At 46.5% G+C, this 17,098-nt stretch overlaps 2 protein-coding genes across 2 annotated transcripts; both read right to left on the bottom strand.

Moving 5' to 3' along the window:
- Positions 1-2,932: 2,932 nt before the first annotated feature.
- Positions 2,933-3,752, bottom strand: LOC113566695 (CTD nuclear envelope phosphatase 1 homolog). Its single transcript, XM_026993447.1, has 2 exons — positions 3,630-3,752; positions 2,933-3,575 (listed from the first exon to the last, which is right to left on the bottom strand). Exons 1-2 carry the CDS (start codon positions 3,710-3,712, stop codon positions 2,933-2,935), a joined length of 726 nt encoding a protein of 241 aa, XP_026849248.1. The 5' UTR covers positions 3,713-3,752.
- A 12,026-nt stretch (positions 3,753-15,778) lies between these two features.
- Positions 15,779-16,570, bottom strand: LOC6603830. The gene has a single exon (XM_002028752.2). It carries the CDS (start codon positions 16,568-16,570, stop codon positions 15,950-15,952), a length of 621 nt encoding a protein of 206 aa, XP_002028788.1. The 3' UTR covers positions 15,779-15,949.
- Between the last annotated feature and the right edge of the window lie 528 nt (positions 16,571-17,098).

The following is a 17,098-nucleotide window of genomic DNA, read 5'->3' on the forward strand; positions in this document are numbered from 1 at the left end:
GTCTCCAGTCTAAGAATCTCATCCAGCAGCTGCTGCATAAGTAGATGATGAGGCTTGAGCAGAAGCACAAGCAGGAGGAGATGGAGATGGAGAAGGAGAAGCAGCCAAAGCAGCTTCCACTCAAGTGTCAATTGGCCTAGCGGCTGGTGAAAAGACTTCTCCCATTGCCATCCCCATCCCTATCCAGAGACCCCAGAGCCAGACCCATCCAGAGACCCAGCCCCGGACTGCCTTTGGCCGACTACCGATTGGGAGACAAATCACTGCTCGATTTGACAACGTTCCAACGTTCACCGGACACAACAGAAAAAAGCAAATCTCTCTGGGGTAGGGTGCTAGAGATGGGTCTGTGACACCACATTCAGAGCCAATCATCTTTAGGTTTGTTGAAGTTACCCCAGGAGAGCCTCAAATCCCTCACAATCAAAGGACTAACGCATGAACAGAGAGAAAATCGTATATCTCCAGTGATCGTCTGTTCTAGAACTATTGAAGGAATAAAAACGAGCTTAGTTGGCTCCGAACATTCCTAGAACCTTACGTGACCATAAATAAATCGATTTTTGCTTACGAAGTCCCGGCAAGGTATCCTTAATGTTCTCCGTGAAACTCTCAATCTACTCTACTCTACTTAAACCCGAAAAGAATCCATTCAGTGTCAGCTCTCGCTACGCTCTTCACGAGGCACTCAACTCAATCACGGACTCATCTTCAGAACCAAGTTTGCTTGCAAATTCTATGTGATAGTCGATGGGGTTGTGGCCGGGACTCGGGACTGGGGAATCGGGAGGATGGATGGGATGGCGACGATGTTTGCCGCTGCAGCTGCACTTCTGTGATTTACAATTTTTTCCGTTTGCTTATTTTCCGTCTGTCTTGCCAGCTGTCTGCCGCTGTCGGTTCAGCTATTTGTTTTTCTTCTCTGGGAGAAAAGGAGAGAAGAAGCAGCGATAATTTGCATACAAGCTACGGGCTTCCTTTCACAAATCACTTGATATGGCTTCCCAAAAAGTTTAAATACTTTCAAAATGCGATCAGAGCACACAGCACTGAAATATCAATATAAATGCCGGCCTGATTTATTGTTGCGCTGTGTTATGTTGCAGAGGAGCAGAGCAGTTTCCCTGCTGCCCAGACAAACAAAAGACTTAGGCAACGAACTTGCTTTCACAAGCTGCTCTCCACACCGGCTCTCCGAGCGGCTAGCGCCTCTTAACAAATTATTGATTTACGGCTGCACGCAGACGATCTCCCTCCGTGTTAGACAAAGAATGGCAGATCATAAACTATATATGGTCTACTCATACATCCGAGTATATCCAATATCCAATATCCAATAAATATAAATATCATAGATTGTTTGGACTCTTTTAAGTGCCACACAATTAGTCATTTGTCCATTTGACATAAAACCAGGCATAAAACACACACACAGAAAGCTTTAAAAATCATCTTGCTGGGTTTGTGGCTGTGTCCAAAGAGTTCATAAAATCCTTAGCGCAGCCGTAGATCATGTGGGGTCCACCACCAGCACTGAGAGAAAAAGTTCTGGCTAAAGAGTGGCGGCACTGAAATCCACTAAAACAATGTTGCCATCCCGAAGACTTTCTGCTACTGCGTTCTTGAATGTGACATGATAATTGGCATTATTCATTCGTTTATTATATTACTTCTACTCTCCTTGTCACGCATATCCTTTTCCAATCAAACTCTTTTTGACAAAATGATGGCTCCCCTGTTGATGGCCAAGTTCTTTGACCTGCTGAAAAGTCCAAGTCAGTCCGATCGACTGTCGGTGTCGAGTCGGAGGTCCATAGGCGGCGGCGGTGGCTAGTTATGTAATGTCTAAGACCTGCAACCGGCAATAGACAGAAGAGCTGGTATCAGAGCACACTTTAAGCAGCTTTATGATGTGTTAAAATTGTTGCAACAACAACTGCCACAATGACAGGCAACAGCCGCAACAGCCACAGCCGCAGCAGCAGCAAATATAAAGAAGGATGACGATGACTGGCCAACGTCATCGTCATCATCGTCATCGTCATCGTCAGCGTCATTGCCATTGTCATTGTCGTCATCATAGACACATAGACATGTGGGACAGATCCGGACAGTCAGTTTCGCTTTGGCTTGAATCAAGTGCTGTTGCTGGTGGCTGGTGGCTGGTGGCTGGTTGGTGGACTTCTTGGAGTTGGGGCATGACTCTGCCATCGAGACTGGAGGAATCGAGATCAACTCGGTCGCAGCTTCTTCACTTTGGTCTTCATCTTTTGCCGATAATTGATCATCATCAGTCGGTTTTAATTGATCGCTGCCTTGCCTTGCATTACATTGTATTACATTTAGCTGGATCGATCCGCCGCTGATTGTAATCAATCACTTTCGTGGAATTGTGCCTGCTGAATGAACTATGCTTTCAGCCCCAGTCCCAGCTCCAGTCTCGGCCTCGGCGGTGGCCCAATAATCTCGTCCCAGCTCCAAGGCGTTGTCAACGGTGTCTCTCAGGCTCCCTGTCTCTGGCTCTGTCTGTGTCACTGACTTTGGTATTTTCTTTCCAATCATCAAGCACAATTGCGTACGTGAGCTGCCTGATGACTGGGCCCCCATCCCTATCTCCTCCGGCTCACTCCACTCCATTCCAGTGGCAGCTTGGAGTCGCCTCATGCTGCGTCAATAAGTCACTCGTTGGCATTCGTGAAATGCATTAGATCGGAGCTGACCAAAGCAGAGCAGAGCAGAACCAAGCGGGACCCCAATTCGACACGAATTCCAATCCAAATTTTACGGTGAAAAGATGAAGGATGTTCATGTCAACCACTAGGTCAAGGTCAAACAGTTGTGGGGTTCACAGGGACTACTCTATTCCCTTTTTGATGGTAAATTAACATAAATAATAAAATACAAATCATTTCAATTTCCAGCCAGACTTCAACTATGAACGGACATCATCGGCGAAGCGTAGGGAGTCCAGGAAGCACAGTAGGGACAGAAGTGTACGGTCCCAGTCGCCGATAATATAGGCGGAGACAAATATGGTGTTTGCCCGATAGAAACAGAGGGACGGAGGTGTGCTATCCAGTACAATGGCATCGCGTCCATAGAGACGTCTTGGGTTGCGGCAATACAAGCGTTGATATCGTTGATCTCCCTCATCATCCAAGACGTCCAGCATGCCCGTGGCGTAGTTCTCCTGTGAACCGGTGAATATGACCAGATTGTACCATCTGGTCACTTTCTCAAGGAAGTGGTCAAGGAAGGGCCGCTTGTAGATCAGCATTGTGCCCCCATATTCGGGTACCTCGACTGTAAAATCGTGTGGCACACCTAGCTCTTTCTCCCAGTGCATTCCCTTCTTGACGAACACGGTTGATATCAGAATATTCATATCTACGATCAGGGTCTTCTTCTTCGTGCCCGCCGGCGTGAAATCATATATGGACTTTAGATATTTCACCATTAAATAGCAAAATATCTTGAAAATTAAATAGCGTGAGCCCTGGACCAGACCCTTTCGATTGACATTGACGAGCACAATCACAAACAGAATCAACAGCCATGTGTTCAGACTTCCGAATCTATTAAATTTTGAACAAAATATTGTACACGGTAAGGCAAATACTCGTACTTACATAGAAAATGGTAATGTGGTTGCCCCCCAATTTCCATAGACCCCACGATTTGTGGCAATCGTGACGTTTGCGCCTTCTGGCATTGTTTCTGAATCCGATAAAGTAAATTTGAGAATTTGGGTAGTACTATCCAGTTGTGTTGCTGAACCTTAACTGACTGGCAAAGCAAATGACAAACTCCCAAAACATATTTTCAGTAGCCTCTTCGATTGTTTTATCTACCGCAAAGACCACATTAAACTGTAAGCTAAGTGATCCGTCTGGTGCAAGGAGGATCTCCGAAAGATCTCCATCATCCTTCCACGAAAACCCCATTTCTTGATCGCAATTTCCCAGTGACCCACTAAACACAAGTTGATGAAGGCCTCAACAGCTGAAGCCACCGTAAAATATATATATATAGTACCTAATTAATTCTGTTCTTTGAAGTCTTCTCTGAAGACGATGTCGGAGGTCGCGGCCTATACTTTGTGCAAACGTCCTTGACGAAGTATGGTCTTGTGGCCCATCCACCCACTATGTAGTGTAGTCCTCGATGTGTAAGCCGTTCCCTTTATTCCACCAGCATTTAGCGACTGAGTTATCTGGCATACAAATATTGGCCAAATACCAACCAGCGACTAGACGCTCAATGTGTTCCATCCGTGGCGATCCCTCCGACAAATACATATGTATATCCTAACATCAAAATGCTCATCGTGGAATATCTTGTGTCTATTGCTCATCCCCACTACCGCAACTGGAGTTTCAGTTTCCTTGTCAGCCATGCCTGGTGTCCGGCGACATGTCATCCTCGTCCATGTACTTGGCTTTACTTGTACCCAAAGCACCAGAGCTCATCAGAATGGCAACACCCACCAGCAGACAACTGGATCCACTTGATTTGAGTAACTTTTTCGACTAATCAGTTCGAAAACATTATGAACGGACGACCTAATTAGAATTAAAACTAAAATTAGATACACTTGTCTGCACGTTTCTGGCGATTGGATTTCTCCCTTGGAGCTTCTGTCAATTGGAAAAATGTGTGCATGGGAATGCACTCCATCTCTTGCCGTTTACTCCTATGTAGAAAATGTCTAATTAGCATTAGTTACTGGCCCCTGGCTAAGGCCAGACACATGTCTTCGCCTCAAACTAACAAAAAAAGAAACAGAAACAGAAAGAAAACCCCCGATACGGAATCGAGCCGAAACAGAAATAGAAACCGGAGCAATAAACAAAGACATCAATGGCCCAGGGGCCATATCTGGTCTTGCCTTTTCTCTTCGCCCATCCAATACGATCCTTCCGATTGGTCTCGGTCTTTCCTCTCCTTTAAATTAGATGCAGTCCCATAAATAATAATTCGACGGCAAATGCAAAGTGGAAAAGCAAATACTTGCCATGGCGACAAATGCGCGCCACAGTGGGAGATATACAGAAGATAGGGAGTGGGGAGTGGGGAGTGGGGTGTGGGGTGTGGGGTGTGGGGAGCCACTGCCACTGCCAATGCCACGGCACACGTTTGCCCAGAGACCTAGAGCAATCAATAATCCAAAGAGCAGCCCAACCAGGTGGGAGCCGAGTCGAGTCGAGCAAAGCATGGCAGAGCCGATCCGATCCGATCCGATCCGATCCAGTGGAGCTACCGAGGGGGAGGGAGGGGAGATCAAAGTTAGATCGCGCGAGAACCTGTTCACCCAACGGTCCTCACATTAGGAGGCAGTTGAGAAGTAAGGCAGATTCTTTTCAGTAGTTTTATTTTTGGTTAGTATCCTTGGGGCGCAGAGACGGCGGACGGGCTTGACTGCGAGGAGGTGGCTCGACCTGAAGGGTACCCTTGAACCAAAATGTCACCAAAGAATCAATGAATCGTTGCGATTATCCTTGAATCCCGTATCTTTATATAATCTACTATATGTGGATGATAATAATGATCTATCTTGATCCTTTTCTGTGGGTATCTATATACGTATTGCTTTGTCTATCTTTGCCATGAGTATACCCCATATTTGCCCACTTATTTCGATCTTGCTGATTATAAAAATAGCAAACGAGTCACGGCCAGATCGCCAAGCAGCGCCAGTTCAAGGAGACACCACACCAGAGGCACACACACTGAAGAGACAAGAGGCTTGGCGACAGGGGGACGGGGGACATGGGTGGAGAGGCAAGAAGAAGCTGCACTTCGGATTGACCAATCCAGAATGGGGCTTTGGATGAGAACGGAGATGGGGATGGGGATGGGGATGGAGATGGGGCTGGAAGCTGGAAGCGAGCGACCGAACCGAGCCGAACCGAAGAATGTAGGTATCGTCTTTCAATGTTCTTTTGAGTCGCGGATTCCTGTTTCTCTCGCTCCTTCTCTCTCTCTCGTTTTTGGCATTAGAAGAGCTTCACATCCTCAGAAGAATCTCCTCTGGTGAGGAGAGGAGCGCGGAGGAGAGGCAGCGGGTGACGTTGCGAGCGGAATGCAGGGGGGAGCGAAGAAAATTATTATAATAAAAATAATAGCAAACCGGAATTTCCTGATCCTGTTTGCGTCTGCCAGCCGCCTGCCGCCTGCCGCCTGCCTATCAGCCTACCTACCAGCTACCTCTACTAGCCATTCCGATCCACCAACCTCTCCAACTGTGATTCCTTTTTGCATCTAAAGTTCGTTTGGCGCAGATGTTTTGCCTCGGCCCGAACATCGGTTGGACAGGAATCCTATGTAAGGCATTGGGTTGGCTCTCAGTGACTCCGAGGAGTCGGAGCCAAACCGACAGCTCTGCTTTGGCTTTGTTTCACAGGCTGAAACATAACAGGCTGAAAATTACAGGAGTTCCCCCATTTGCAGGACTCCCCGTGAGTCACGTGTCACGCTTGCTGCTCCTCGCTAGCGTCCAATGCCGATAGCCAGCTGTTCCTTTTGCATTTTGATTGCTTTTCGCATTCTATTTCCAACTAGCTTCGGTGTTGGTGGTAAAGGATTGTATCCCATTTAGCCATTGCATCGGCCCGATCAGATGCAGCATCCCGCCCCACCCCACACCACATCAGTCCTCTGAGATATCTCCCCACAAAGTGGACAGTTCTCTGTCGCTGTCGCTGTCTCTGTCGCTGTCTCTGTCTGTGGCAGCAATATTTATGAGTGTCTCCACAGAACCGGCAATTAATACGATTATCGGGCAGATTAATTGGCACTGCGAATGCAATTAATACCTCAGTCGGAGCTGCACTTGACTGCCAGTTAGGTAATAGATCTAAAAAGTAATATTCTTCATGGTTTCAATTCAAACAGCCGCCATAGAGCAGCGCCTTGTTCCGAACTAACTTCTACCACTAACTTTTTCCTGTTTAACTACGGATTGAAAAAAATAAACTTTATCTACCAAAAAGATCTACAGAAATAAATCTCAGGAATTTGTAATCTTATTCAAATAAGTCTTAGAAGAATGGCAGTTTCTTTCTGTTCCTCTGCCCAAGTTTAGGGGAAGTGGATATGCTTCTTTTAATCTGTATAGTAATAATGGGGTAGTAATGAGGATTTTAAGGATTTGCTTAACGAAAACGACGGAACGAACTTGGGGAAAAGCAGCAACAGAGCGAACCAAAACTCCTATAATTTCGACTCATTTTTTTTGAGCACTCTTCATTTTTTGGACGAATATTTTTGTTGCCATCAGTCAAGTGCAACATGCCGATTGCGCCGGAGAAACCGAAGATGGAGCTGGAGATGAAGATGAAGATGAAGATGTTGGAGAAGGGAAGAGGAGACTGGACTGGTCTGGTCTGGACTGGAGAATATCCAGACACATTTTATGGCAAAAATAAATGATGAACAGCAAACGACAACGCCAACAACAGCAACAACAACGACGACTGGCTAATAAAAAGCCATTACAGCCAAGTTCAGGCAGGTCATGTGAGTCAGTCCGTTGGGACTGAGATTCTGAGAGGGGCATCAGGCGTTCAGGCATCAGGCGTTCAGGATCTTTGGAGGGTCCCTCCTCTGGCAAAGCGCATCTCCCCGGTGTCTGTCCATAAATCAGCGAAATTAGAAAAATGAACAAATTTGCCAAAAAGCTATAAAAACCAAGGAAGGAAGGAGAAGGGAAGAAGAAGAAACAAAAAACATTTGCAATGCAATTTAAGAAAGAAAAAAATGTTCGAGAAAGAGACAGAGTGGGTGGGCCTCTGCCCAGAGAGAGAGAGACAGAGAGAGGTGTGTCCCTGTCTTCCACGTTCTACGTCCCCCCCCCCCCACCACTCGTAGCATTCCAGCCCACTGTCTTCGCTGCTGCAACGCTGGATCCTCATTTGTGGCAAGCAACTGTTTTTAAAAAGGAAAAGGGAGAAACCAGTTTCAGTTTTTTCCACATCGCTCCTTGTTCTTTCTTCGCCCAACTTCCATTTTCCATTTGGGAATGCCAGTGCTACTGCCGCTGTTTGGATGCTTCTGCCTTTTGTGGCAGGCCTCACGATAGTAAGGTCCGCCCCACGAAACCCTGTGGTTGGTACGTGGCCAAAAGCCTAAGACATTTCTCGCCTCAACTCGGTACTGCCATGCCATATAGAGAGAGTGAGAGAGAGAGAGAGTCCTTTCTTCTTCAGAACGATAAGAGGACGCTTCTACGCTTCGTTGCATATAATTTTTGTGGGTTCGATTTTAGTAAATTTTTGGCATTTTATTGTATACTATTTGTGGTATCTGTTCTCCATCTGCATGACATCATCGTGCAATGCAAATTTTCAGCCAAGACAAAGAGAGTGAGCGAACAATGAGAAGCAGAACAATAGCAGTGGACAGAACCTTCTCGACTTGGGGATACTCGTAGGAGCGTGGAAAATTGTCTCACTTTGGCGGCGCCCCCCCACCCCTCTGGAAAATTGTCTCGATCTAAAGACAACAGCAGCCCCATAAGAATAATAATCAGAATATTTGCATAACAAATTGGGTCAAATGAGCGGGCACACAGACACGTAATGCTAAACAAATCAAATATACCTACTATATCTTTGGATAGATACATATAGCTGTACACATGAGTGTATGGGTAGATATACATATGTATGATTCCTCCTTCCATACATACACGTATGCTAATCGAATGAGCGTGTCCGTATGGAAATGAATGAAACGACGACGACGACGACTACGACGAAAACAAACTGTAAACGTTGTACAATAATGCGAAGCGAATCTCAGGGATACATACACACATATACACACTCGAATGTACATATGTATTGAGAGAAACAATGCACAATTGCCCATTAGCACAATGATGCTATAAAATCCGGTGGTGCAGGGGTAGGGGTGGGTCTTGTCAAAAAGAATCTGGCGAATGCTCATCAATAGCCCATTACCCCACTCTGCACACACACATGCACACACATACATATGTATATCGTATATCGTATATCGTATATCGTATACTTGGATGTACAAGTATTCCTATATGCATCGTTTCGTTTTATGACAATTAACACCGCTCAAGAAGGCAAACAAACAGCCAGTGAGCGAGTAGTCGAGCGTTGCTCAAGTTGTCTCCGGTTTATGGCCAACCAGCAATGGTTCTGTGACCGAAGGAGGGGCTCGGGGCCCCAGGTCTTGACGGGGGGCTATCGGGAATGTTTGTGCAAATATGGTGTAATACTCGTATAATGATGTGTGTACGGAGAGGGTTTGGTAAACAGTTTTCATGGTTCTACTCTCCGAGTGCCGGGTGTAAGAAGAGAACCCAGATGGGATCGAGCGAGTCTTGATGTAAATTCAGGGCGTCTTCAACAGGTGATGAAATCTCTATTACTCCTGAGGCTCTGATGTTTGTTAAGATGAGATATATCCTACTGATCTTCTCTAAGCGCTACCAATCTTCTCCTACTGTTATACATTTCTGTTCAACAGATCTGTTGGTCTTTCCAATCCAATCGTAGCTTTTGATTTAGTATGAGGAACCCTCTGTTAGTTTTTTCCGATCTCCGATCTCCGACTACTGGTACACTCTGATCTTCTCCTACTTCCACTGCGGCTGCTAATTCTGGTCCTCTTGGTCAGGCTAGCCTATCGGATGTCTGTCAATCAATCTCCGTGCCCGAAGCTGGGCCGAGCCAGACAGCAATTGTCTGTGCAAAAAACTGTTAACATCTCTGAAGTGTGTGTGTGTGTGAGTCCACCTCTGTTATCTCTGGCAACAAGGTTGCTGGCAACATGTTGCATGCACAGTGTCAATAGATTTAGAGTATAGGAATAGAATCGAATAGAATGGGATGGGATGGGATGGGATGCGGTGGGATGAGGTGGGATATGCTGGTGGGGAGGGGTCGGTATTGGCGCGTGTCTCGACGCCATGCCTCGATGCTTGATTGGCCGGTTGGACTTGACTCAATTCGTCATTTAAATGATGCCTAGCTGCATGCCGCTTGCCCAGCCCCCCCTTGCAACAGCTGCCTGTGCCTGTGGCAATGGCAGTGGCAGTGGCAGCACTTAGCGCAACATCAACTTAAATTGCAACCAAAAGCAGAAGCTGGAGCGGGAGCGGGAGCTAGAACAGCAACAACTGGCGACGAAACCGGAGCTCAGATCTTCTCCAGGGGAACGTGCCGAGCCAAATTAATTGCTTCGTTAGATCGACAGTGGAGTGGTGCTAGGAGTGGAGCAACCGTGCGGCGGCTGCCGGCTGGCGGCTGGCTGCGTGCCCCAGAAGAACCGCTTTGGTCAATTTTTTTCCTCTCCCACTTCCGTTGGCCATGGCGAGAAGGTAGGCCGCCGGGTGCTGCCCAACAACGATTGACAAATTTCCAAATGCCATTAAGAAGGCGTTGCATGCAACAAGAGATCCCCAAACCGCAAACCCCCAAACCCCCAAACCCCCAAACCCCCAAACCCCATAGACAAGTTGACACAGGAAGGATGGCTAATGGATGACAAAACAGGTGGCCGAGCGGCAACAAAGTCTGGCCAAGAGCCCGGTTTGGATGCTCCTGTTGCCAGTTGTGGCAGCACGCCCCGCTGGCGTTTGCAATTACCGTGTGGATGCCACCATAGCCATTAAATCACATTGCTGAAATATTTCATTTGTTTGCAAATTTTCGACAATCAACTTAATCGGAAATGCTCCGTTTTTTATAACTTTATCATCCCAGTTGCTGCTGACGGGGAGACGGAGAGACGGAGAACAAAACGGGAGCAGGACTGCATGCATGTTGCAGGTGGCATCATCATCATCATCATCATCATCATCATCATCTCTGTGTCTCTGTGATAAGAATCTCGTTAGAGGCAATCTCTCTTGGGCATCTGTGAATGCCGCTTCCCTACCCCGTCCCTGGCAATTCTGAGGCCAGTCCCCCCCATCTGGGCGATGCCTCCATTTTGAGGCACTCTCTGCCGTTTGTTGCTTAATTAATGCTGCAGGTGGCGCTGCTAACGAGATGAAAGCCACGCCCAAATATAGATTTAAAAGAAAAAAAGGTGTGCAACAATCTGGGGTAAATAAAAGGAAGCGCCTTGGAAAAAAAATCAAGGCAACATTTATCGGAAATGCAGTGTGAATGAAATCCAAATACAAGCCAGATGGCTATCACTAAAAGACAGTTGTGTCATACATAATCGTAATTACTTATAGCCTTTATACACAGCCGCTTTCGATATAGGGGCAATGCAGACGCAGGTTACAAATGTTTTGTATTTGTGCTTTTGATGGCAAGGAAATCAAACAATTATGGAAATAATACAGGAAAATAAACGAAAGAGATCAAGTCTTACATATATGCTTATTGTTTTTTCAGAGACGGTTCTTTCTCACTCTATAAAAACCATCGATGTTCTCCTCCCATCTAGGCAGCAGTGTCCTTGTGGTCCCTTATCGAATGATCAAATTGTTTGAAGATATTTTATTTTTAAGAATTATATGTATTATATATTTTAATTATATATGTATTTCTAAACGCCAAAATTTGATCTTTGATGTGCTATTTTGTTGTTTGTTTAAGTTTCAAAAGGATGCCAAGGGATGCCACCATTAGGCCACTGTCCTGCGTCTCCGGCAAGATTCAAAGATGCATAACGAAGCCCTCGTGTGAACAGGGCTTGGATGGCATTAGACTGGGGTTTATAAATAGATACATACAAGCCCAGTTTCTGGTCACCGAGAGGCAGAGATATGTAGGTCCCAAGCCCTAGCCCCAAAAGATCGTCCCCTTCTCCCCCCCGCAGAGTTCAGTCATCTTCGCACAGACACTTAGCATAAGACGAAAGCCGCAGACAAAAAGCAAGCCAAAAATAGATTGCAAAAACGAAGAAATACATTAAGATCGGCAAAGAAATGTTACACCAATTTTTCTATAAACAAAATATGAAAGAAACCAGACAAAAATGGACAATAAGCGGAAACAAAGCAAAAGGGCCTTTCAAAAAGTTTGTAAAAATCGTTCGACAGATGGAATGATATAATCCTAGAGATCGATACGAAAACACCGAATTTTAATATCGATAAAAATACACCTTCGGCACAATGGTGGACTCGATGGGGTGGCGAGCCGTAGTGCGTAGATGATGGGGATCGGGATCGGGATGGGGATATCGAATCGGTTTATTTAGCTATCGAAATCAATCATGGACAGCTGCAGGTGCGGGGAACGAGTATCTGTGTGTATTGGGGTTCGGTGACAAATGTCAACGAACGAGTCGAACAAAAGGTTCGATCAAGATTTGAAATTGTTTTGTCGCTGGGTGACAAAAGGCCCCAGAAGCCGCCGCCGCCGCCGCTGAGGAAGATGTTCGCTGCCGGTCTATTCGGGGCTGGAAAACGGTACTTTAAACAACATCCATAGCAAACCTTCTCCCCCCCTGCCCGACTACCGACTGGACTGACCCTCGTCTTCCATTAGTAGCCAAAGTTCATGTGTCAGATGATGAAAAACGAAATCGAAGCGACCGCCTCGACCGCCACTTCTACGAGTGTATCGGTTTTTTTTTTTTTTTTGTTTTTTTTGGTAGCTGGAACGTCTCTCTCTCTCTCGCTTTGACAAACTTTATTTATGCTTTTCTTCACGCTCGACCGTTATGCTAACTGCACATTCGCTTTGTTTGGCTTATTGGCCGCTTATTGTTTTAAACTCTGATCTCTGATCTCTGATCTGTGGGCCCTGACTCGACTTGTTTTCTTTCGTCACCATCAAAGAGAATGTTTTAATTATAGCATCCCGGGGGGGGGGGGGGGGGGACCCGACTAAGTAGTCGAGGTAGTCGCACGGCGCAACTAACCCATTGATTAATGTCCCTCTTTAGTCGGCCCCTCCAATTTTAAGTAGTTTTCATTTGTATTCCCATTCTCCTGCAATTCGGCACGGCTTTCGATCTGGAAGGTGTAGCAGATAACAAACCAAGCAACTTATACTGTTTTTAGCCACTACTTAAATACTTAATTGCTGTCACTAAGTAGCCGGGCGATAATGTCCAAAGAATAGGGCTTGATTGGTGCACGTGCGGGGCTGAGAGACCGCTGGCAAGGGAGAGGGAATCGATTCCCACATTCTGGAAGAGGTTTATCAAAAGATTGAGCAAAGAATACGAAATTGGGAGTAAGGAAATCTCATGGGTGACAGTGGAAAGTCAAGATGAAGAAACTGAAGAGTTTCATAAGGTATAAGGGAGATCTCATTTCCCTGTGGGACTATTATTTAATAGAGAAATCAAATCAAATGTAGATCATGCTAAAGTCGAAGGAAAAGAGAAGGAGAAAGGAGGTTATGGCTTCAAGTTCCCTCGGAATAGAGAAGATTCCTTATCGATATGGCAGTGGTTCCTTAAAGAGGAACTCAATGGAGCGGCCTTTGATAGAGGCACTCAGTCTCTCCCTCTCTCAGACATTGGGCTACCATCTCGCGTCGAATCCCAGCTTCCTGGCAGTGATAATGTGGGTGGGCTTGAGTCCCTCAAGCAAAACTGTACGACCATGGACCCGGTTTGAATGGCTTTCCACTGAGAAGGAAGTCGGGGAAATAGGTATAAAACAGATGAAAAGTGAAGAAGAAAGTCGACAGCATACAGGGAAGACAAGGGTAAAAGGCACTGACATAGGAGGTGATGATATTATACCCCACGAGGGAATCAAAATCAAGGACAGGAAAGAAATGAAAAATCGGAAAAAAACAAAACGCTAAAGAAATGTAGAAGAAAACAGAGAAATTTAATGAGTTGAAGGCGAAGAATGGAACAGCAGAGGCCACATTCCAGTGTAATTCGTTGTGGTGCAGGAGCAACTCCCCCCCCAACCCCCCCACAGACGGAGCTCGGCCCCCTGGAGATGTCCGTGTATGGCAGTGTTGCTGGTGCTGCCGCTTCATTTGTTCTGCAAAAGTCGTGATTGTCCGTCCGGCCATGGGATATTTTCTCTCTCTCTCTCTGCCATAAGAGGGGAACCCCGCACAGGTGTGTGAGCGCTCAGGTTGTGTTTAGCTGCTAAAATAGTTGACTAATTAATTTATAATGCAATTTCATTCAGGCGACAGCTGAAGCAGCAGCAGCAGCGGCCACAGAAGCACTAATAGGAGCTCAAGAAGCTGGGAGCTTCACCCAGAGGAGGGTGATCGCATCCATTTGTAAAATGGAAACCGTTTTAATAGACACCACAACAAGAAAGAAAGGCTATCCCCAAGGTCGACACCTGGGATACCCTGGCCACCTCTGAACATAGATCGATCCCCAGACAGCCAGTAAAGTAGATCGGCCAAGGGTACACGAGTAAATATTTGCATTGAAAAATGTATATTATACTATTCTGACGTTGTGCACGGCGTAGTCATGTAGTACCCTCTGCTCTGTCAGGGTATGGCAGCAGCACCACCAGGAGTAGCCCCACTAGCCACCGCCTAATCATTGTTTATGATATGGTTAGCCGGCCAGGCCGTGCTTCCAAGTCGCTTCCAAGTCGCTTCCATGTCGTGTCCCCCAAGTCACTTCTCTGGCATTACGCATTTCCCAACTGCAGTTTGCAGTGTGGTCTCCCCGGCAAGGGAAATTTATGCAAATGGATATGCTGCATCTGGAGAGATCTCTTTAAAGCTTTTGCGCAATTATCCGTGGGGACCTCACCTGCTGCTATTCTGCCGTTCTCCGGCATTTGATTGAACTCAAGTGTGCCCGATGCGTAATGCCCAGATGTTGGTTGGGGGATGGGGACTGCGGATAGGGCGGAGGCGGTGGGAGGGCCGGGGCAGGCCCTGCATGGTGGCATGTGCGGCAAACACGTGACAATTGCTGTGCCGGTCAATTGAAATTGAAAACCAATTGGAAATTCCGATGAAACACCAGCAACAATTGCAAGAGCCACTGGACCCAAGAGCCACTCGTGACTGGGTACCACAATTTTGGCACAGTGGTGTGAAAACATCTGTCAGTGGGCAAAAACTTGGCAACGCTGAAAAGAGCTGCTGACACGTGAAACCCAAGAGAACGAATACAAGATCTCGTACCACTGTGCAGGCACCGGCAGACAACGGCATTTGTGCAACAGTTTCTGCCTCTGAACTCCCCCCCCCCCCCCCCCCCCCCACCCCCCACCGGGCCCCAGGCCAATGGCCAAAATGCAAATCGCCCCAGAATCGAACTGGAGTACTCGATATCTGGTGTTCTGGGTATTCTGTTGTTCTGCATTCAAATGGAAGCGCCCCCCTCCCCACCGAGCACCAGCTCCCTTCCCCCTGAATGTTGACAATTCGGCCGCCAAGGCTTTTCCTTGCAGTTGCAGTGGAACCGCTAGACTACAACCCCAGCCACAGCCAGCGCCACAGACGAAGGCACAGACACAGACACAGACACAGACACAGTACCAGCCCCGACCGGATGAATGGGGAATGGAAATTGGATGTTGGAATGAGAATCGCGAATCGCGAATCGCGAATAGCAAATAGCGAATTGGGTATTAGGTTTTGCAATGTGGATGGAAATTAGGAGCACGCCAGGCAGGCGCAGGTGACCGATCAGAAACGATGGCTGCAACGTGATGTGGCAAATGGAAGAAGGTGAAAACCAGATGTGAAACACGAGTGTAGAAACACTGTAGGAGCAAACAATGGCCCATAAAGGACGAGACTAAGATTTAATTTTGGTTGATTTTTGATTTAATTTAAGTAAATAATGCTGAAACCTTAAATACATTCAAAAGCAAGGCCGGCGATTAAATAATCTAGATTCCAGTTCAGTCGTTTTCACATCATATTTTTTTTGGGTTAAATTGTTCTTTTTTTGGTTTTTGGGATCCCCAAGCGCCCTCTCCGATCAATCTTTATGGTCGAAGCATAAAAGTTTATGAGTCGCATTATGTTCGAGACCGGATCAGGGCCCGCCCTTAAAGTCGCTGCATCGCCAGCAACGCCATGGAGATGGACAATGGGAGAGCCAGGAGTCGAAGCCAAACGCCAATGCCAATGCCAATGTCAAGGCCAATGCCAATGCGCTCGGCACCACCTTTGCCGAGGGAATAGTGGATGACACCGCGTTTTGTTTTGAGCACATCTGTGAGCAGATCCGAGCTCATTTCGTTCTCCATGAGGCACATCTGCATGAGATCGTCGGGCAACTGGATGTGGAACGGGAAGCAATACATGGCTGCTTTGTCCAGGAGCATCGTGTCGTTAACAGTATCGCCCTGGTCCAGACATTTGAAGCTCTTCACGTCCACGAACCGCATCCTCTCGCAGCTTTGCAGCGGCGACTCCTTCATTAGGACCAGAACGTAGTCCAGCGAGTCTGTCATGTACAGAGCGAACGGTTCGCCAGCCTCTATAAACGTGTCCCGGAACTTGGTGACCGCCACCAGAGGATAATGTCCCAAGCATTTCCTCTGCAGGATCTCCTCGTGCGATTTCAAATAGACACAGCGTTCGGGGACAATATTTTCCATTTCATCATAGCCACTGAGGCTGTCACAGCAGAGAAATAGGCACAGAATCAGCAAACTTCGGTCCATTCGATTCGTCCAAAGAGAATTTACTAGATATATGTATGTCCATATGTATTTGTACATGAGTGAATATTTTTGTGCTTTTTCATTAACAGATACTGAATCTATTAGAGCACTCACAAATCTACATCGGACAGTTGTCTCACAGTTTACTTGCGCCTAGACTGAGTCAATCAGATAGATAGATAGTTGGAGTGGAACCATACATTACACGGCAATACTCCAGTTGTCAGAAGAGCCCACATCTTGTAAGTCAGGAGGAGATCTCCGAAGAGATCTCTCTCTTTAATTGGCTCAGACTATTATAAACCCTACCAACACACTGGGCATAATTTTTCATGGTTCAACGAGTAGATGAAATCTCCAATTTGGCGCAAATTTTTTCCCCCAGTGTAGTATGTCGTGACTGTGTCAAGCATTTCCATGGAGCATGGAGCTTGGAGCATGGAGCATGGAGCATGGATCATAGATCTTGGATCATGGATAGATATACCAACACTTGGATAGCTCCAATTGGCATTATTCATTTCGCCT

This window comes from Drosophila persimilis, unplaced genomic scaffold, assembly GCF_003286085.1.
Source record: "Drosophila persimilis strain 14011-0111.01,24,50 unplaced genomic scaffold, DperRS2 tig00000838-arrow-arrow-pilon, whole genome shotgun sequence".
NCBI lineage: Eukaryota > Metazoa > Arthropoda > Insecta > Diptera > Drosophilidae > Drosophila > Drosophila persimilis.